At 39.3% G+C, this 22,382-nt stretch overlaps 2 protein-coding genes across 2 annotated transcripts; both read left to right on the top strand.

Moving 5' to 3' along the window:
• The first annotated feature begins 6,250 nt into the window (after nucleotides 1–6,250).
• Nucleotides 6,251–10,086, top strand: LOC117593891 (golgin subfamily A member 6-like protein 2). The gene is made up of 3 exons (XM_034290442.1): nucleotides 6,251–7,030; nucleotides 7,188–7,222; nucleotides 9,894–10,086. The coding sequence occupies exons 1-3, from the start codon at nucleotides 6,251–6,253 to the stop codon at nucleotides 10,084–10,086; spliced, it is 1,008 nt and encodes a 335-aa protein (XP_034146333.1).
• Nucleotides 10,087–15,965: 5,879 nt separating this feature from the next.
• Nucleotides 15,966–17,864, top strand: LOC117593890 (golgin subfamily A member 6-like protein 22). Its single transcript, XM_034290441.1, has 3 exons — nucleotides 15,966–16,904; nucleotides 17,066–17,100; nucleotides 17,810–17,864. The coding sequence occupies exons 1-3, from the start codon at nucleotides 15,966–15,968 to the stop codon at nucleotides 17,862–17,864; spliced, it is 1,029 nt and encodes a 342-aa protein (XP_034146332.1).
• Nucleotides 17,865–22,382: the final 4,518 nt, after the last annotated feature.

Below are 22,382 nucleotides of genomic sequence, written 5' to 3'. Positions count from 1 at the left end.
AAAGCGCACACAGCTCTGACATGAGGTAGAGAACAATCACACACAAAGACAGGGGGAGCAGAGGGAACATATATACCGGGGGAAACAGCGATGATGATGAACAGGTGCACTAAACGAGACACAGGTGAAATGTATGATGAGACGGTGGTGTCAGAAAGCCGGTGACGTCGACCGCCGGGGCCCGCCCGCTGCAGGGGGAGGTGAACCAGCAGAGGTCGCAGTTGTCACATAGAGGTCTGTCATTTTTATCTTAGGTACACTTCAACTGTGCGAGACAGAATCTAAAACAAAACCACATTGTATGATTTTTAAATAATTAATTTGCATTTTATTGCATGATCTACCAACCATGCATGACCTACACTCACCTAAAGGATTATTAGGAACACCATACTACTATGGGTATTGGTATTGAATTATTGCATTGCAGCATACCAGTGTGCCTATTTCTTTAATTGTCCTCATAAGGGACCTGACCTGACACTATTTCACAAGTAGCCCACTCTTTCAAAAGCATAGAGTACCTTAACAGCAATTCTGAGGTGCTGCTGAGGGAATGATCCGTTAACGTTGACTCCTTGGCTTATCATTTCAGATTGCTCATATCCAACACATTGAATACAAAATATAAGTCTCAGTTGACAGCTAAGCAACCCCCAAACTAGCAAAAAATGCTTCTTTTATGGCCAAATAGCCCTTTTGGAACACTTTCTCTAAGAGTGTATAATGGCTTTTGGTGCAGTCGGTCTTACATTTGCCACCATCAGCACTCTTTTTCTTCTTCTATTCTTCTTCTATCCTTTTATTGTTCTTGTGTTATTATAAGTCTATAAGTCTTCTTCTATTTTTGTTCTTTTATTATTAATCTTATGTTTTTCTTCTTTTATTCTTCTTTTGTTGTACTTGCAAATAGCAGCATAGTAGCAATCAGGTCTGTGAGATGAGACTCTACGCTCTCTCATTTTCTCAGCAATGTTCTGGTTACTTGGGGGCCTCTTTTATATAAATAACAACCTTATATACACACATTTTGGATGCATGGTTAATACTGTTTTTAAATGCTATTGCAGTGTTATTATACACTCACCTAAAGGATTATTAGGAACACCATACTATTACTCTGTTTGACCCCCTTTCGCCTTCAGAACTGCCTTAATTCTACGTGGCATTGATTCCACAAGGTGCTGAAAGCATTCTTTAGAAATGTTGGCCCATATTGATAGGATAGCATCTTGCAGTTGATGGAGATTTGTGGGATGCACATCCAGGGCACGAAGCTCGCGTTCCACCACATCCCAAAGATGCTCTATTGGGTTGAGATCTGGTGACTGTGGGGGCCATTTCAGTACAGTGAACTCATTGTCATGTTCAAGAAACCAATTTGAAATAGTTCGAGCTTTGTTACATGGTGCATTATCCTGCTGGAAGTAGCCATCAGAGGATGGGTACATGGTGGTCATAAAGGGATGGACATGGTCAGAAACAATGCTCAGGTAGGCCGTGGCATTTTAACGATGCCAAATTGGCACTAAGGGGCCTAAAGTGTGCCAAGAAAACATCCCCCACACCATTAAACCACCACCACCAGCCTGCACAGTGGTAACAAGGCATGATGGATCCATGTTCTCATTCTGTTTACGCCAAATTCTGACTCTACCATCTGAATGTCTCAACCGAAATCGAGACTCATCAGACCAGGCAACATTCTTCCAGTCTTCAACTGTCCAATTTTGGTGAGCTCGTGCAGATTGTAGCCTCTTTTTCCTATTTGTAGTGGAGATGTGTGGTACCCGGTGGGGTCTTCTGCTGTTGTAGCCCATCCGCATCAAGGTTGTGCGTGTTGTGGCTTCACAAATGCTTTGCTGCATACCTCAGTTGTAACAAGTGGTTATTTCAGTCGAATTTGCTCTTCTATCAGCTTGAATCAGTCAGCCCATTCTCCTCTGACCTCTAGCATCAACAAGGCATTTTCGCCCACTGGACTGCCGCATACTGGATGTTTTTCCCTTTTCACACCATTCTTTGTAAACCCTAAAAATGGTTGTGCGTGAAAAACCCAGTAACTGAGCAGATTGTGAAATACTCAGACCGGCCCGTCTGGCACCAACAACCATGCCACGCTCAAAATTGCTTAAATCACCTTTCTTTCCCATTCTGACATTCAGTTGGGAGTTCAGGAGATTGTCTTGACCAAGACCCCACCACTAAATGCATTGAAGCAACTGCCATGTGATTGGTTGATTAGATAATTGCATTAATGAGGAATTGAACAGTTGTTCCTAATAATCCTTTAGGTGAGTGTAGCTGCTGATTTCAAATTAATCTATAGTCTATAATTAATGGTAGGTTTATTTGAACAGTGAGAGACAGAATAACAAAAAAAAAAAAATGGTGGAGAGCGCTGTCTAACACGTCGGTCCACAATCTCCCATTGCTTGTTGTTGCTTATGGTTCATCCTATGTATAGCATACTGAGTTTTGCCTTAAAAGCACTGTGTTATGAAATGTAGGTTAGGTGTATATCAGGGATACACGTTTTTCTCATTATCCAAAAAGACTAGGCCTACATGCCCAGACATAGGCTAGTTTTGTTTTCAATCAACCGTGTTTGACATTTAAATAAAATGTTTTTCCAACTGCTTGTGAAGTAAACTTGCGAAGATGAAAAACGTGTCATTGAGCCTATCATTTTATCTGTAGACTAGAGCCCACCACATTGCTGGATATGTTATGTTCAACATTGCAGGTTCTCTTTGATGAATCACTTAACCTAGAATGAATAAGTTAACCAAGTATTTTGATAGGCTTTTTTTTCTTTTACCAACTCAGTTGGTATGTGCTTTGTAAACTCATCAATTTAGCATTATTTAACAAATATCCTATACAAAATACAAATGTGATAATTCAACAATACGAGTTGCAATGGTAAAGAAAAGACTATATAATGGTCGAATGTTAAAAATAGTGACAAAATCCATTAAATGTCCATTAAAATAAACAAAGACGAAAATAGATACTTTAAAATAAATTGCTATTTTCTGACTGAATCAATTCCTATTTTCGTATACGTATTGTTAGTTGTACCCAGAGCCGTTGAAAAAGAGAATTGCGACACACTATGATCTCGCCGCCACGCAGTCACGTGGTTTATGTCGCTCTCAACAGTTCCAAACAGAGCTGCGCTGTCAACCAGTTTGAATGAGTTTAAGCTGGACTGACAGCAGCAGCTATATTTGCAGCAATGATAGGTAAATATTGACGCATAATGTACATTGATTATTATGTTTATGCTAACATTAAATAAATACAATATACTGTTTTGGGGGGGGAGTGTGACGGAAACAGCATTAATACGTTTTTGTGTTTAATTTTGGAGGGAATGGACTCCCATAACGTAGAATACATTTACAGCAACGACTATATTTGCAGCAATGTTTGTTAAATATTAACTTCATGAAATGAAACCGGAGATATAATTACTGAGTTAATTAACTATGTTCCTAAATACGACCCATAACTGTTAATGGGATTGATTTCAGTATGGCCAATATACCCATTCATCCTTCCTTAATCATAGACTAAACCATGTATCAGAAAACACACACACACAAAAAATTTGTATAATACATCCATACGATATGATGTACACATTGTATAGACTAGTATAGGCCTACTCCTAAGTATAAATATGTACACAACTAACCCTAATGCATAATATATAAATTGTGTATATATATATATATATATATATATATATATATATATATATGTATGTATATACACATACACACACACACATATACATTTGCATACATAAAGTCCAGAGCACCTGCTGTCATTTTCCTGCATATCCAGGTCTCTTGGCCTATTTTCTATGTCGGAGGTACATCTTTTTGCCCCAAATCTTCAATGACAGCCACTTCTGACCAGACTTCTCCAGACAATAGATGGGTGTACCAGGGTTTAACTGTTTTCAGCAGCTCTGACCTGATGGCACTGCTAAACATCTTCTGAAAACAAGGGATGATTCTGTTTGTGGGGTAATCTGTCTTTCATCTTCTGCAGCAAGTTTTTCTTTGGATGATCACTACGGTCCTCAACATTGTCAGTTTATTTGTGCTTCTGTAAAAGAGCTTGGACAGCACATCTGAAAACGGCTGTCTGCCTTTTTTGTAGTGCTCAGTATAACTTTTGACAGTTAATGGTCTTATCCAATGTTGTTAGCCAGTTAACTAAAACTGGCTACATAAAACAAAACTACTGACTAGATTCATGAGAGGTCGGAAAATGTGTTTAATAGTCAAAATTACAATAATTTCATCAATTTACCAGCGAGCGTACTTCGGAAGCTCCTAATATTAATGGTCTTCATTGCTGGAACTATCAGTGTTTGGAACTATTGGCTGCTGCACGACACAAGTTACTTCCGCATTCCAAAGTTCCTATGGCGGTATATGGGAGTGTCGCAACTCTCTTTTTCAACGGCTCTGACCTAGCCATTAATGGATTTTTCAATTTTGCTCATTTTGCTACATTGACTTTGGAAAGTATTCAGTTTCTCCGCATTGTGTTGTGTATTTAATTTATAACTGATTAAATGAAAATCACATCAATCTACACAGAGTACCCCATAATGACACGGTATTCAGACATATTCAGACCTTCTGACACTCCATGCCACTCCACATTAAGCTCAGATGCATCCTGTTTCCTGGGACTGATGTTGAGATATCTCTAGAACCTGATCTGTAGTCCCTCTGTTGCAGGATGTCAGAGTTTCTCTGCAGAGATGGGAGAACGTGCCAGAAGGACAACCATCTCTAAAGCACTCCATTAGTCAGGTCTTAATGGTATAGTCCAGGGAAAGGCAAACGTTTTGGCTCAAGGGTCATATTGGGATTTGAAAGTAAATAGAGGGCCATATTTGTTTTGTAGTTTGTAATTATAAATGATATGCAGGCCAGATGAATTATTTAAAACATTTACACAGTAGGTCCAGTATAATGTCTCTGAGAGCATGAGCAAAAAGATTATCTGGGAGGATGAGACCAAAAATTATTAGGTCTGAATACTAAGAAATACTTCTGGCGACAACAAGGTGATGCTAGTTCACAAACTGGGTCAAGAATGAATCTGCCATCACAACAACGAGCCGAAGCATATAGCCAAGACAACACTGGAGTCTGTGAATGTAAGACATGGGCGACCAGGGGGAGTATATGTACATAAACTCATGAGGGGATATCTACCAGGTGTGTGTGAAGGCTAGACTAATGGAATGATGAAAGGAGGAACGGTAGTGGCCAGAAGGCTAAAGCCTCCCCAAACAAGGAGAGAAGGGAACTTCGGAGGAAGTTGTGACACCAAAACCTGAACAGGTCAAGCAAACACATGCAATCACAGGGTTCATTTCATTAAAATAATACATTTTATATTGTAACAATTAATTCCCTCAGCCTCCAACATTCAGAATTCATAGATTCTATGTCACAACACAGAATTCAAGCCAAAATTCCAAACTCATTATGACCTCATAATTAGGTTAGATAACAAGTTACATAACCAAAGACAAGAAGACACTACTCCCATTCAATACTATACTTCTTTAGTGATTATAGCCTACTTCTGAAACTGTATCTGATTATAGCCTAATTCTTAATTCTTAAATCTGTAATTGGTCGGAATTTGAATAGAATAGACTGAATCTATTTCAGTGAAAGACTGAAACCACTGAGCAGGTGAGTCTGAAATATATATGTGAAATAATTTCTGATATAAATTAATTTGAAATCAGCAGGTTGTTGGCATATACTCAAGAAACATGACTAGAGTGTAGAAAATAGATGAAGAGTAGGAATAATTTAAGTTGGACAGCTGGTTTGGTCAAACAGGAAAAGGTAATAATTGAAGAAAAAAATATTAATTCTCTCTCCAAACAGTGGTCAGCGAGAGGGAGACAGAGATGATGGAAAGTGAGGAAGTGAAGAAATGCAGTGAGATGGAGGGACAAGAGAAAGACAGACAAAGAGAAATGGAGGGGCTGGTGAGATTGAGAAAGGAGATTGGGACTTGCAACAAGATGGATGATATAATGGATGAACAAAAGGTACAGAATAGAGTGAAATTGGCCACATTAGAGAAGGGGATTGTGGACTGCACAAGGATGTTAGCTGAGAATGAAAGGGAGAGAAATATTTTAAAGGAACAGAGAGAAAGCTTAGTGGCAGACAAAAAAAAGATAGAACTCCAAATGACAAACCTGAAGATGCAGAACATACTGAGGTTGGGCAAAATAGGAAAGTTGACAGTTAAGAACACAAGACTGTTAGCTGAGAATGAAAAGGCCAGAGATGTGTTAGAGAAAGAGAAAGAAAACACAGCAGCAGTCAGACAAACATTGCTGCACAAGATAGCAGAGGAGGAATTTGTGTACCTGGCCAAGGTGGAGACGGGGACAGTGGAGATCAACAGACTGTCAGATGAGAATGAAAAGGTGGACAGGGTCAGAGAGAGGAACAGATGGAAGTATATCAGAAAGGGTTTGGAGACAGCATTGGCCAAAGCAGAACAGGACAAGAATCAGACCCTAGAAGCCTGGAAGAAGGAAAGGGGGGCATGGGCCAGGGTCACCGCTTGTCTGCAAAGTCTCTGGGATCAACGAGGAGAAAGATGGATGAAGGAGAAGGAGGAGGTGAAAGAGAAGAGCACACAGGCAGCAGCTAATTGGATGACTGAGCTGAGAGAGAAGGAGAGACTGATAGATGCTCTGGAAAGAGAAAAGATGATGCTTCTGAGCCAGCATGAAGATGAGAAGAGGGGATGGGAGATGGAAAAGAGTGAAATGGAAAAGGAGAGGTTGGTGCTTACAGGAGAGTGGGATAGAAAGAACAGTGAAATGGAGAAAATGAAAAAGGAGAAAGACAGATGGGTGATAGAAAAGAAAGATATGTTGGAGAGGATGAAGGATGCCCACATTCAGATGTATCACATGCAGACTGTCCTGAGGTTCAGAGAGCAAGAGCAGACACAGGTACAGTACTCCATTTAACCAGTCAAAGTTCAGGAGGTCACATGTCACCTAAGGGTCAAACTATCATATTCAGTAGATTAAGTTATCTTCACACTGGAGGAGTGATATTAATATTTCAGAAGACTATTTAACATACAGTTTGGGCTTTCTCTTTCAGAAGGAAACTAAGAAAGCCCAGGAAGCAAAGGAGAAGCAGGAGGAAAAGGAAAGGAAAGAAAGAGAGATCCTGGAGAAAAAGAAAGAGAAAGAGATGCTCAGAGCCCAAACATTTGAATATAAGGTCAAAGTGAGGGAGAGTAAGGAGAGGGTGAAAGCCCACCTGGATGAGGTGTCAAGGCAATATGACCAAAGGAAACACAAGGAGAAGGAAAGAAAAATGGTGTTGGAAATGGCATATGGCAAAGAACATTTGAAAAACATTCAAAAGTAAATGGTTGACATTCATTTAATAAAACAACATGAGCATTTTAATTATTTGTATGTGTTCATTGCTATGTGGACAAATAAAAGTGCAAATGGTTTCTGGATATTACAATCCATGTTAACTTTACTGAGAGACATAATATTTTAAGTACTATATTTATCATCCTCACTCAGAATTGCTTATTGAAAGTGGTTCCCATTACATGAGAAATGTTGATATTTGCATGTGAATGTTATGAGTTACCTTCACCACTTTAATATTGTCCCTTTTTACATTGTGTCATACACCCATGGCTGAGTGATTAACACAAACATGGATTTATGTGACAGGGGAATATTTAGATATGTTTAAATCCAGACGTCATTTTAAATGGATTCTGATGTAATATGATTTGGTGTGTTTGGGTGTGTTTTCCAACATGATTAAAATATGTGCATTTTTGTAGTAATACATGCATTGTAGTCAATGGCAATTTGTGATGTTGTAAAATGTATCTTCCCCAAACCAACCTCTCAACTCTACTAACTTGCTCAGATTGCCCTCCATTGTCATGTGTTGCAGAAGAAAGTCAGAAGGTGAATTTCTAAAGAGTGGTAAGAGGATTGATAAACCCATCAACTTTGAGACACACTTTGACTTGTACTATATAATGCAAAACATTTCTACATTTTCCGCTCTCCATAACAACCAAAACAAATAGTTTAAATATAGATACAGGGAAATGTGGATGGAAGATATTCCTATTTGTATTCATCTTTTTGTTAATATTCATGCAGTACAAAATAATTATTAATTATAAAATTCTCAGGTAATTGTACTTTTTTGGAATATTTTCTTACATGCTTACATGATCACTCCTACTCAAAATTGTGCGGGGTTGGGTAGGTTATTTCTTAAATGTAATCTGTTATAGTTACAAGTTACCTGTCCACATTTGTAATCAGTAAAGTAACTTTTTGATTACTCAAACTATTGTAATCTGATTACTCTGGCCAAAAACTGAGTTTGCATTTGACCTTATGGATTATGTATAGTGCCTTTGGAAAGGGTTTCTAAACCACTACTTTCTACTTCAGTATGATTTGGCTATATCTCTACCTTACACACTAAAGGTCTGTCAGATACACAACCATTATGGAAGATTTATGGAAACTTACGTTTGGTATATGACAAAATAACAATGAATAGGCCCTCATTTATGGATCAAACACTATGAGAGACAATTGCTGTTTCGTGGGGCAACTAAATAATTAACAGGTCCGACGGTAATGTCAGAGGACTAGGTCAGAGGACTAGGTCAAAGGGGAAGGTCAGAGGACTAGGTCAGAGGGGAAGGTCAGAGGACTAGGTCAGAGGGGAAGGTCAGAGGACTAGGTCAGAGGGGAAGGTCAGAGGGGAAGGTCAGAGGGGAAGGTCAGAGGACCAGAGGGATCTGTTCATCTCTTTTTTTATTTGTATTCTTTGTTCGGCAAAGATAAACCCCAAGGGCTCTAGGAAGTGGGGTGACCCCTAGGACCCCCTGGGGTAACTCCTATTCAGCCAGGGTCCAGACATCATTCAACAACCTGTGTGTTGGATCTGAGCCTAACCACTGTTTCCTTCAATTGCTGTATGAATAAAGGTTTGATTTGTGTATTCATCATGTTTCATGCAAAGTATTCTAATCTCCAGTGTCAGGGCCACTCTGGTTGCCTGGTGTGTGAGCCTGAGATGGCTACATGTCCTCCACTTCCCACTTCGTCCTTTTTACACCTCTGCTAGCAGCCAGCCCGACACTAGGACAGGTGATTTCTGTAACCAGACCATAACGTCAGTGATTAGAAAGAAGGTGTCATGTGATATCAGTTTAGCTACTCATAGTCAGTCACTTGGTCTGTTAAAAACCTTTCTTAAAGTGACTGCATTCACCACAAAACCAGTCTGGGTTATTTGTTTGTGTTGAATGCAAAGTATTTATTTGATTGTCTGGGTGCCCAGGCACTATGTTGTTACAGCTTAATTTGACTGTTTACCCCTAACTGACAGACCTACAGAGTTACGTCCTCACAATTTGTGTCATACACATACATTCTGAATTTTGATTTGATGCTTCAAGAGATTCTGAATGTCTCCACACAACTCCGCCCCACAGTTGCTATATCTAGCAGACAGGTACACGTGTGTTCAAGGAAGAAGGGAGACAAAATGTCTAAAGCTAGACAAATTGTGATAACATTAATATAAACATTAACTAGCAAGCAATCTTAGACATTTTTCCTATGTTAGTATGATACATTTTGTAATGGCCCACTGCAGTTCTATCTTCTGTGTGTATTGGTTCTAGTTTTCCTGTTTCTATGTTCATTCTCGTTAGTGTAGGTCACAGCGGAGGTATCCATTGGAGGAGTAGGCAACTGCCGGACCGCCAGACCCAGCGAGGTTTGAGGTTGACCTAAGAAGGTGGACTCACTTCAAGAGGCAGGTCAACCAGTTTGTCAGCCACCCTGAGTCACAGGCCCTGACAGACCGGGGCAGGGTGGCACAGGCCCTGACAGACCGGGGCAGAGTGGCACAGGCCCTGACAGACCGGGGCAGGGTGGCACAGGCCTTGTTATGGCTGGATTGGAGGGCCTGGAGTTGGGCCCTCCAGTAAACCAGGACAGAGGAGCGAAGGTCTTATGCAGACTTTCTGGAGGTCTTCAGAGCAACGTGGGGACTCCTGCAGGGCTCAGCTCCATTCATCACCCCCCCGCTTCTCCACCTGCCACAACGCCTCCCTGCTCCACGGCCATCCGCCGCTCCCGTGGCCATCCTGACTGGCATACTGTTCCCTGAATAGGTCTTTGTCAAAAGTACTGGAAAGTGAATCAATCAATCAAATGTATTTATAAAGCCCTTTTTATATCAGCAGTTGTCACAAAGTGCTTTTACAAAACACCCGGCCTAGAGATGAACCTAGAGAGGAGCCAGGCTCATAGGGGTGACCAGTCCTCTTCTGGCTGTGCCGGGTAAACATATTAACAGTGCAAATTGTTATAATTTGGAATTTATTTTGGAAATTATTTTTGGACTTTGGAAATGGACAGCAACGAGTCTATCAAGCCTGGTAATCCGGAGGTGTGAACATTTAAAAAATGCTTTTCTTAGATTTATAAGGATTTATAGTGGAGAAGGAGAACTGACCCTACTCTCCTGACACAATAATATAGTATATCAGACCTTGGGGCTGAGACAAGGGGATCCAGTGACACTGTGGCCCTACCCGGGGGAGGCCCCGGACTGGGCCCAACAGGCAAGAAATCAATCCACCCACATTGCCAAGCATCAACCAAAGGGACACCCACCAACTGCAATCACCCTGAATGAGGGAGGAGTATTGCCAGCAGAGGTCAGCCCTATTGCACAATGTGCGCAACAGAGAGACAACAAAATGTAGTTGAGTCTACATTTGTAACCTTAATTGGCAAATCATTCCACAGTAATGGAGCCCTGCCTCTGGTTACTTGTTTAGAAATTCTAGGTACAATAAAAAGGCCTGCATCTTGCAATCTAAGGTTATGTGTAGGTACAGTATCTCACAGAAGTGAGTACACCCCTCATGTTTTTGTAAATAATTGATTTAATATTTTCATGTGACAGTTTTACATCAAACAACCCACTGGTCAACTGTCCTGTACATGTCACTGACTGACTGTTTTACATCAAACAACCCACTGGTCATATGTCCTGCACATGCCACTGACTGACTGTTTTACATCAAACAACCCACTAGTCATATGTCCTGCACATGCCACTGACTGACTGTTGTACATCAAACATCCCAGTGGTCATCTGTCCTGTAGATGTCACTAACTGTACATGTCACTGATTTAAATGAAACCAGGCTGACATTAGTGAGCCTTTCCTGTTAAAAAAAAAGGTTAAATAAAACAGAAATGTTGATTTAAAAAAAAACAACATATTTCATCGTTTTGATGTCTGCACTATTATTCTACAATGTGGATATTTGTAAAACTAAAGAAATACCCTTGAATGAGTGGATTTGTCCATACTTTTGACTGGTATTGTATATTCATGAATTAAAGATCTTTGCCTTTCATATCTGAGTCCAGCGATAGCACTTGTATTAAAAAAGCTAATTATGAAGACATTATCTCCTGGACAAATCCTCCCTCTGCTGATAATGGAATTACATGAAGAACACTAGATGGCCCAACAAAATCACCACCAGGAAGTTAAATCATTTATACATTCTTGAAAATGGCCTAGTGCTTTTACTGTTATTTTGAAACAGGTTGCAATGACATCATGCCATATATTTGTATCAGTTAGTTCATCTGTGGCTTTTACCTGATGAAAATGGACCACAACTTCAGCAGCTTTGCTCAATGTCTCACTGTTACTTTTTTTAAATACGATTTTTTATTTTTTTCAAAAAAGAACTGATCAGTCAGAATCTAAGAGGATAAAAGATATTAATAGAGGAAAGAGATATTTAAGGTATGAAGATGTCGTTGCAGTTGATTGGATTTTCAGGTTATCTTCTGGATGTATTGTACATTCAATCTGTCCAACATCATGTTCTTCATTAACCTCTTCTCTCCCTGTGTGATGCAGAGTTGTGTGTTAATAGTACTGGGTAGGTTACTTTTTAATGACATCACTGAAGGTTACAACTTTCCTGTCCAGAATTGTAATCAGTAACATAACTTTTGGATAACTCAAGAAATGTAATCTGATTATTGTCAATTACTTATAGATTATTTTCATATTAACAGACATTAAGTGTTGTTAGGTTACTGAGTAAGAACGTAATGACTGTTTTGTATTAAACAATGACTGTTTGCAATATTCTATTAACATTCAACTTCTTTGGTCAAGTTACTGGTAGCTGAACGCAAGTTCAAACCATTGGCGGGAAAACAAGTTATAGAAACTGAGCTTGAAAAAAACTGTGTTGGCCTGAGATTAAATAAAATTATTTTATTCGTTTGACAGCACTGATAATATTGAGATATCCAGACATTGTGTCATATAGGGCCATGTCACAGTGGAGGGATGCTATGTGACCAGTAGATGGAGACAAAGCCTTGACTTACTGAGTCCTTTTCATCCGCTGGCAAACAACTGGTTGCTCAACCTCAACACAATTGCATGTCTTTGTTAATCACCCTGGCCCTAATAAGGCTACTGGGCAATCTCTCCAGAGGCAGTTAGACAAAACACTCTGGTCAAAATAAATGTGACCCATTTATATTGGTAATCTTATGAAAAAGATTATTGTTCCTTATGTAGATGTTTTTCTCACTAAATTGTTAATATGTTTTTGTTACACATCTGTAAGAATAGTCCCAAGGAAACCAGCTTTGGTATCTTGTGGCCATACAACTTTACATTGATGTTTGTTGAATTTTTAAAGGCCAATATATTAAGAAGCATCCATACCCTGTGCTGAGTTGTTACATACATAATATGTATGTAACAACATGCATAACAAAATAATTCAACATATTGGTCTTTTAATGAATAGTAAAAAGGTGTCTGGATGCAGCAGTTGCGAGTGGCAAGAATGTATGTGTGTATATGGGTGAGTGCATGCATTTCTGTGGGTTCCCCCCCTATATTAGTCTCAGTACCCTCTGATTAGAATCTGAGATTTCCTTTGCTAGTGATGTGTGTGTGTGTGTGTCTGTACTTTTACAGTTTCTCTGCTAGTGATGTGTGTGTGTGTGTCTGTACTTTTACAGTTTCTCTGCTAGTGATGTGTGTGTGTGTGTCTGTACTTTTACAGTTTGTCTGCTAGTGATGTGTGTGTGTGTGTCTGTACTTTGACATTTTGTCTGCTAGTGATGTGTGTGTGTGTGTGTGTACTTTGACAGTTTGTCTGCTAGTGATGTGTGTGTGTGTACTTTGACAGTTTGTCTGCTAGTGATGTGTGTGTACTTTGTCTGTTTGTCAGTGTGACGTGTGTCACTACAACCGATGGACAAGATCTGATGCATTCTCTCTCGCTTGGCCGTTATCAGCAGCCCCTGATAAAGACATCTTCCCTTGGCCATGATTTGGTCAGTCTTCTTCCAGTGTCAAGCAGTCCAATTACTTATCATACTAATATAATGGAAACTGTCACTGAGTCTATTAGTCTATTATTACCTTTCTGTATCCTTTCTGATGATAAATGGATTAATAGCATGGAAGAGAGCAGATTTTGAGTCTGTGTATCTGTTAGGCATTCTAGTTAAGAAACAGCAGGTGATGAGACTGAAACTGACCCCAAAGGACCCAAACATGGACCTGAATGATCCATCCGTGCAGGAGGCCATCTTGCAGCAGGTGACTATTTCCTCTTTGAGAATGTCACATCAGTATAAACGTTATCAAGGGACCCCATTTACCAATAGACTGTCAACTATTGTTATACAATACAGTATACTTGTGTTTTAAACGTTTGTCAGCCTGTCTCAAACAATGCTGGCTGATTTAATAAGTGGGAAGTAAACAAAATTATTTTGTTTTTTTACAGAGCTGAGGGAGAAGATGTCTGATCCTTCCCTCACACTGAGATGGACGGAACGACCTGATGGAAAGATCTTCCACAAAGAAAAAAATTTGTAGAAAAATGATTGCATGTCTGTTATGTATGCTTAAATAACTGCTACTGTATTGTTTACCTTTATTTAACCAGGTAAACATTTTGAGAACCTTTTTCATTTACAATGACAACCTGGCCAAAGGAATGTTAATAGCAAGGCCAAACTACATTACTTAAGTGCTATCTCAACATAATGTGCAAACTAATAGGCAAGATATCAACATTACACCAAATGAGGGTGATACCATATGAGTGCTCTCCTTTATTATCGATACCCTTGGTAAAGTTGAGCAAAAATGTATGAACAAAAGCCATTCTTTTTCCACATCCTCAGTTAAAAATATTTAATCAAACCTTTTAATTAAAATACAATTGTTCAAAATCTTTATATAAATATTTTTGTCAAGCTTTTCATCTGTACCCCTGCATTTAGTTCTTTGTGGTAGTAAAAAGGTGTGATATGTGCTTTTATCCTCCCCTTGCCAAGATAAAAGCACATAGCACATTTCATCTACAATAATCCTTGATGTGGGTGAATATACAATAATGGATCTGAGACTGTTAACTGCAGAATCACTTCAGATCCTCTTTGCCACTGCTGGGACATCATCTTTAGTTGGTTAGTGGCTGGCAGCTTGGTCTGCAAAATCTTCTTAACAAGAGAGCACCACCTGCTGGATGAACTGCTGGGATTGGCCGCACACAGCCCGACTGGCTAGGTAAGAAGAAGCTAGAGCTAACACGTGACCTGCTTGATGTACTATGCACTGCTGTGTAATGTTAGGCAAGTTGAGCACATGCCTCCAACAGAGCAATGTGCAATAGGGAATTATCAGGCATCTAAAATGATAAACAATACAACCAAATGTATCTAAAGCACCTAAATCTATTACATAATGTAAAAAAATATTGTCCTCGAAATATTGAGAACAACATTTTTAAATCTTTAAATATTGTGAGAACAACATTTTTAAATCTTTAAATATTGTTCCTCATGTTAGACATCACAGCCTAGTGCAAACCATAGGTCAAGCAAACATGCAATCTCTGTGTTCATTTAATTAAAATAATACATTGTATATTGTAACAATTAATTCCCTCAGCCTTCAATGACCCTTAATTATAACATTCAGAATTCATTGATTCTGTGTCACAATACAGAATTCAAGCCACAATTCCAAACTCATTATGACATCATAATTAGGTTAGATTACAACAAGTTACATAACCAAAGACAAGAAGACACAACAGCCATTCAATACTATATTTCTATAGTGATCATAGCCTACTTCTTAAACTGTAATTAGTCAGAATTTGCATAGAATAGACTGAATCTATTTCAGTGCAAGACTGAATCCACTGAACAGGTGAGTCAGAAATGAATATGTGAAATAATTAATTTGAAATCAGCAGCTAGTTGGCATATTAACAATACACATTGCTAAGGTCTAGTAATGTGCCAGAGAGTAGGCCTAACTTAAGTTGGATAACTGGCATGGTCAAACAGTTTAAAGAAATTAATAGGAAAAAGTATTAATTGAAAAATATATATATATTTCTTGAAGCAGACAGTGGTCAGTGAGAGGGAGACAGAGATGATGGAAAGTGAGGAGGTAAAGAAAAGCAGTGAGATGGAGGGACAAGAGAAAGACAGACAAAGAGAAATGGAGGGGCTAGTTAGAATGAGAAAGAGGATTGAGACTTGCATCAAGGTAGACCACCAACGATGGCAGCTAGAGAGAGACTTGTTGAACAAAGTTAACAAGATGAGGGAAGAACAAGAGCAAGAAAGACAAAGAGAAGTAGATGAGCTTCTGATCAAGAAAGAGGAGAATGGGGATCATATTGACGTACAAAGCAAACAATGGAAGCTAGAGAGAGACGAGTTCACAGAACAGACAGAAAGAGATGTGTCAGAAAGATATGAGATAGACAGCAAAATGGCTGAACTGAAGGTACTGAACACTGTGAACCTGGCCAAGTTAGAGAAGGTGATTGTGGACTGTACAAGGATGTTAGTTGAGAATGAAAGGGAGAGAAATGTGTTAAAGGAACAGAGAGAAAACTTAGTGGCAGACAAAGAAAAGATTGAAATCCAAATGACAAACCTGAAGATGCAGAACATACTGAGGTTGGGCAAGATAGGAAAGTTGACAGTTAAGAACACAAGACTTTTAGCTGAGAATGAAAAGGCCATGGATGTGTTAGAGAAAGTGAAAGAACATGCAGCAGCAGACAGACAAACATTGCTGCACAAGATAGCAGAGGAGGAATTTGTGTACCTGGCCAAGGTGGAGACGGGGACAGTGGAGATCAACAGACTGTCAGATGAGAATGAAAAGGTGGACAGGGTCAGAGAGAGGAACAGATGGAAGTATATCAGAAAGGGTTTGGAGACAGCATTGGCCAAAGCAGAACAGGACAAGAATCAGACCCTAGAAGCCTGGAAGAAGGAAAGGGGGGCATGGGCCAGGGTCACCGCTTGTCTGCAAAGTCTCTGGGATCAACGAGGAGAAAGATGGATGAAGGAGAAGGAGGAGGTGAAAGAGAAGAGCACACAGGCAGCAGCTAATTGGATGACTGAGCTGAGAGAGAAGGAGAGACTGATAGATGCTCTGGAAAGAGAAAAGATGATGCTTCTGAGCCAGCATGAAGATGAGAAGAGGGGATGGGAGATGGAAAAGAGTGAAATGGAAAAGGAGAGGTTGGTGCTTACAGGAGAGTGGGATAGAAAGAACAGTGAAATGGAGAAAATGAAAAAGGAGAAAGACAGATGGGTGATAGAAAAGAAAGATATGTTGGAGAGGATGAAGGATGCCCACATTCAGATGTATCACATGCAGACTGTCCTGAGGTTCAGAGAGCAAGAGCAGACACAGGTACAGTACTCCATTTAACCAGTCAAAGTTCAGGAGGTCACATGTCACCTAAGGGTCAAACTATCATATTCAGTAGATTAAGTTATCTTCACACTGGAGGAGTATTTCAATTTAATATTTCAGAAGACTATTTAACATACAGTTTGGGCTTTCTCTTTCAGAAGGAAACTAAGAAAGCCCAGGAAGCAAAGGAGAAGCAGGAGGAAAAGGAAAGGAAAGAAAGAGAGATCCTGGAGAAAAAGAAAGAGAAAGAGATGCTCAGAGCCCAAACATTTGAATATAAGGTCAAAGTGAGGGAGAGTAAGGAGAGGGTGAAAGCCCACCTGGATGAGGTGTCAAGGCAATATGACCAAAGGAAACACAAGGAGAAGGAAAGAAAAATGGTGTTGGAAATGGCATATGGCAAAGAACATTTGAAAAACATTCAAAAGTAAATGGTTGACATTCATTTCATAAATAAAACAACATGAGCATTTTAATTATTTGTCAGTGTTCATTGCTCTGTGGACAAATAAAGGTTTTGATGGTTACTGGATATTACAATCCATGTTAACTTTCTGAGATACAGAAAATGTTATGCACTATACTTGACATCCTCAAAAATGCTTATTGAAAAACACTTTTCAATTTTAGCATGTGAATTTAATGAGTTAACTTGACCACACATTATATTACATGTTTAATAATGTCCCTTTTTGCACTTTGCCATAAACCCATGCTTGAATGATGCAGTTCACAACAACAAAATCATGGGATTTTGATGTAATATTAATTGGTTTGAAGTGATTTGGAGTGTTTTCTTACATGATTAATATACATTTTCATAATACATGCATTGTACGTAGTGGCAATAGCTGATGCAACAAAATATGTCTTCCCCAAACCAACCTCATCATGTGTTGCAGAACAAAGTCAGAAGTTGACTTTCTAAAGAGTGATAAGATTAAGGTCAGTCTTTAGGACGCAGCCTCTGGCTCAGTCTGAATATAATCCCTCCATTCTTAACAGATGCAACTTTTTTATTAAATAATACACAACATACCTTGTAATAATCAATGCTTGTAGATTGTAAACGTAATAAAGTACAGCTCTTGTAGTCACAGCTCCATCTAGATCACTTGTGATAATAACAGCCAGTTCACCCCTCATTACAGTAGCTAGAGAACACATTCTGTGTTAGGGTTGTATGTATTAAATACCTACAAATACTGCAACACAAAATACATACAAAAACATATTTATTAGTCAAATATGGCAACAGTGATTTACTCATAGGCCTATACCATGTTACACCAGGAGGGGGCATACTAACCACACATTATGCGCTCTAAACCAGTGTTTCTTAATCCTGGTCCTCGGGATCCAAAAGGGTGCACATGTTTGGTTTTGCCCTAGCACTCACACAACTGTTTCAAATGTTGCCCTACCACCTACACACCTGATTTACATAATCAACCTATCATCAAGCCTGTAGTTTGAATCAGGTGAGTGAGTCCCTGGGCAAATAAAAAAAAACTTGCAACCCTTTGGGTCCCGAGGACCAGAATTGAGAAACATTGCTCTAAACAGAGAGAGCATTTTGGGAAATATTCCCTTGACAATAATATTTGAATGAACTTCATACAAATACATGCAGGTGAAAAAAACACCTTCCTTTCATTGTGAGAGCCTTTTGGTCAGCCATGTTTGATTAGTTCATCATTAGAGTCAAGTGGGTCAGCTTGGTTTCATTAGTTCATTATTTGAGTCATTTGGGTCAGCTAAATTTGATTAGTTCATCATTAGAGTCAGATGGGTCAGCTAGGTTTGATTAGTACATTATTATAGTCAGTTGGGTCAGCTAAATTTGATTAGTTCATTATTAGAGTCAGATGGGTCAGCTAGGTTTGATTAGTACATTATTAGAGCCAGGTGGGTCAGCTAGTTGTGATTAGTTCATCATTAGAGTCAGGTGGGAAAGCAGAATGTGACCGGCACACCTTGAATCAGAGCTAGCACACCTGAATCAACTAATTATTAAGTACCTAGCTGCTTGATTCAGGTCAGCATGATTCAGGGATACACCTAGTACATGGAATGGCTGTGGGTCCCCAGGAGAGCTTTAAGAAGCACTGGCCTAGAGTATGAATTTTGGTTAATAATGTTTGATTCATTAGTTTTTACTTGTCAGCGATTTTGGGTGTGCCTGCATTCTTCTGCAGGAATAATCTGTAAATGTCTTGTTTGATGAGGTGATACCTGCTGTTTTCATGTTCACTCCTACACCTTCCATATACAGTTAGGTCTGGAAATATTTGGACACTGAAACATCTTCATAATTTTGGCTCTGTACGCCACCACAGTGGATTTGAAATGAAACAACCGAAATGAAATTGTAATGTAGACTTTCAGCTTTAATTTAAGGGGTTGAACAAAATATTTTACGGAACATTTAGGAATAGCAACCATTTTCATACACAGTTCCCTTATTTCCGGAGCTCAAATGTAATTGGACAATTTAACACAATCATAAATAATATGTTCATTGTTCTTCTGCCCTCGGTTGAGTGTATGGCTACTCAGCCTATGCAGCGAGCTAAACATACAATATGAGAAGATGGTTCCAGGAATGACAGAACACAGTTTTCTTCTTAGTGCCTTTACTGAAGACCACTCTTTTTTGATTGATTTGTAAAACTGTGAACATACAAACAAATGTATTAAACATACATTTAACAAACCAAGACACATTGCTGTGAATGCAAATGCTGGCAATTATCAAAATTCAAGATATAAGGATCACAAGATTACATTTTAAATAATTTAGTTTGTGTCAGCTTGCTACCATATGGTTGCAGAATATGCTACAGTCAATTGCAGTTTCAGCACACAGATTCACAGGAAGATAAAAATACTGTTCAACATATCTGTAATCCCAACATTTATTGCTGTTACTGTAAAAGTATAACAGGACTTTAATCTTTAGTTATATTTAGTAGAACATGAATTCAGCAACCCTTCGTGAAAGCTACACGTAGAACAAAACTACTTTTACTTTTGATAACCTGAATTTATAACCTAACGACCTGTATAGTGTGAAAAGCAGTGTTAACATCGACTTATAATAAGATATTGCGCACCACATAATAAACAGAAGCTAGCAACATTAGCTTGGCTAAGATCACGAGCAACCTTTTGCTTGTAAGAGTTAAAATATCCTCTAAAGTAACAGAAAGGTAACAAAACGTTTAGAAAACAAGATTAGCTATTAATTACTTACAGATTATGGCATGTCATGCTTCCCAAAGATATAAGAGGTATGAGAGGAGTGAAGCATGTCAGCACCTCCGGACATTTTCTTACACTGCGTGTAACAAACTTTTAGCCTGCTGCCTCAGCACATCACCACCGAGCTCCGTGTAGCGTATATAATAGAAGAGGAACCCCAAAGAAGCATTGACGGAGATACTGACCTCTAGTGGGAAAATAAAGAATTGCACCAGCGAATTAATACCATACTATAGAACACAGAGGGACAGAATAATTGTCAAGAATCCTTTGCAGGCAATGAACGCTTGATGTGTGGAACGCTTGGACATCACCAAACGCTACGTTTCCTCCTTTGTGATGCTTTCCCAGGCCTATACTGCAGCTGTCTTGAGTTTTTGTTTGTTCATGGGTCTTTTTGCCTTAGGTTTTTCCTTCAGTAAGTGAAATGCATGCTCAATCTGGTTGCGATCAGGTGTTTGACTCGGCCATTGCAGAATTTTCCTCTTCTTTGCCTTAAAAAACTCCTGGGCTGCTTTGGCTGCATGTTGTGGGTCACAGTCTATCGGTTAAATGAAGCGCTGTCCAATCAACTTAGCTGAATTTGGCTGAATCTGAGCAGACAATATATTACTATACATTTCAGAATTCATCCGGCTGTTTCTGTCTTCTGTCACATCATCAATAAACTCTAGTGACCCAGTGCCATTGGAAGCTAAGCATGCCCAAGCCATCACACTGCCTCCACTGTGTTTTACTGATGATGTGGTGTGCTTCAGATCATGAGGCGTTCCAAGCCTTCTCCATACATTTTCTTCTCATCATTCTGGTATTTGCTCCTGTGAAGTCTTCTCTTTTGAGTAGACTTGGATTATGACATGTCTAGCTCCTGGAAAGGGTTCTTCTTTTTCTCATAGAGCTCCACAACTGTGGAATGATCTGCCAATTAAGGTTAGAAATGCAAACTCAGTGCAAACTTTCAAGTGTCTACTAAAAACTCATCTCGACAGCACTGTTTATAATTAGGTGTTGCCTTGCCCGGGGGCGTGAAGGTGACCAGAAGGCTTGATACTGTCCACCCTTGCTGTCTTGCCAGGTGGGCTCTTGTTGCCACTGGGATGCCCTCCTTGCTGGTTTGTAGGTGACCAGATAAGTATTTGGTCACTTACAAACAAGCAAGATTTCTGTCTCTCACTAACCTGTAACTTCTTCTTTAAGAGGCTCCTCTGTCCTCCACACATTACCTGTATTAATAGAACCTGTTTGAACTTATCAGTATAAAAGACACCTGTCCACAACCTCAAACAGTCACACTCCAAACTCCACTATGGCCCAGACCAAAGAGCTGTCAAAGGACACCAAGTTCAAACTTTCCCTTCAGACAACAGAGCCAAGCTGTCAGAAACACAGACTACATGCCCGTTGGTTACACACTGGAGGGATTAATTCACACTGATACTGTTGTGGAAATTCTTGAACTGATGTATACTTGGTCCTATACATGTATGAATGAGTTACTAGTTAAAGTACTGAGTACCCATGTTTGGATAAGAAAAGGAATGTAGGAGAGGGGGAACTGGTGTTTAGGGTCATTATTGACTGGTTAGGGTTAGTTGTAAATCTGTATAACCCATCAGTCTCTATCTGTTGTTTGTCCAGATGCTCTGAGTCTTCTCCTAGAGTTGAAGAGGTTACCCATCTGGGGGAGGATAGCTTGCCCCTTGTGTGAAGCCTAGGTAGTAATAGAACAAAGGGAATGTGTTTTATTGACATAGGACAGCTGGGCAGCATTTTACCACACCCCTTTTAACTGTAATTGAGTTAGAGACTCCTCGTATGATTATGTTGATAAGCGTTTGACGCGTCTCTCTTATTTGCAAATTATTAATAAACTGTTAAATTGTGCCAAGAGAATTTCGTCTGTGCATTTCCTCATTAAAGAATTCTGATCGATGGAATTGCCATCACAGATACCAAAATATTTAGAACAGGTTTTCAGAGAAATAATTTGGAATAAAATTACAGCACTGACTATCCAGATAATCCATTCAGGAAAGTTCTGGTTACTTGGGGGCCTCTTTTATATAAATAACCTTATATACACACATTTTGGATACATGGTTAATACTGTTTTTAAATGCTATTGCATTGTTACTATACACTCACCTAAAGGATTATTAGGAACACCATACTATTAGTATTTGACCCCCTCTCGCCTTCAGAACTGCCTTA

This window comes from Esox lucius, chromosome 24, assembly GCF_011004845.1.
Source record: "Esox lucius isolate fEsoLuc1 chromosome 24, fEsoLuc1.pri, whole genome shotgun sequence".
NCBI lineage: Eukaryota > Metazoa > Chordata > Actinopteri > Esociformes > Esocidae > Esox > Esox lucius.
This window is presented reverse-complemented; position numbering and strand designations above follow the sequence as displayed.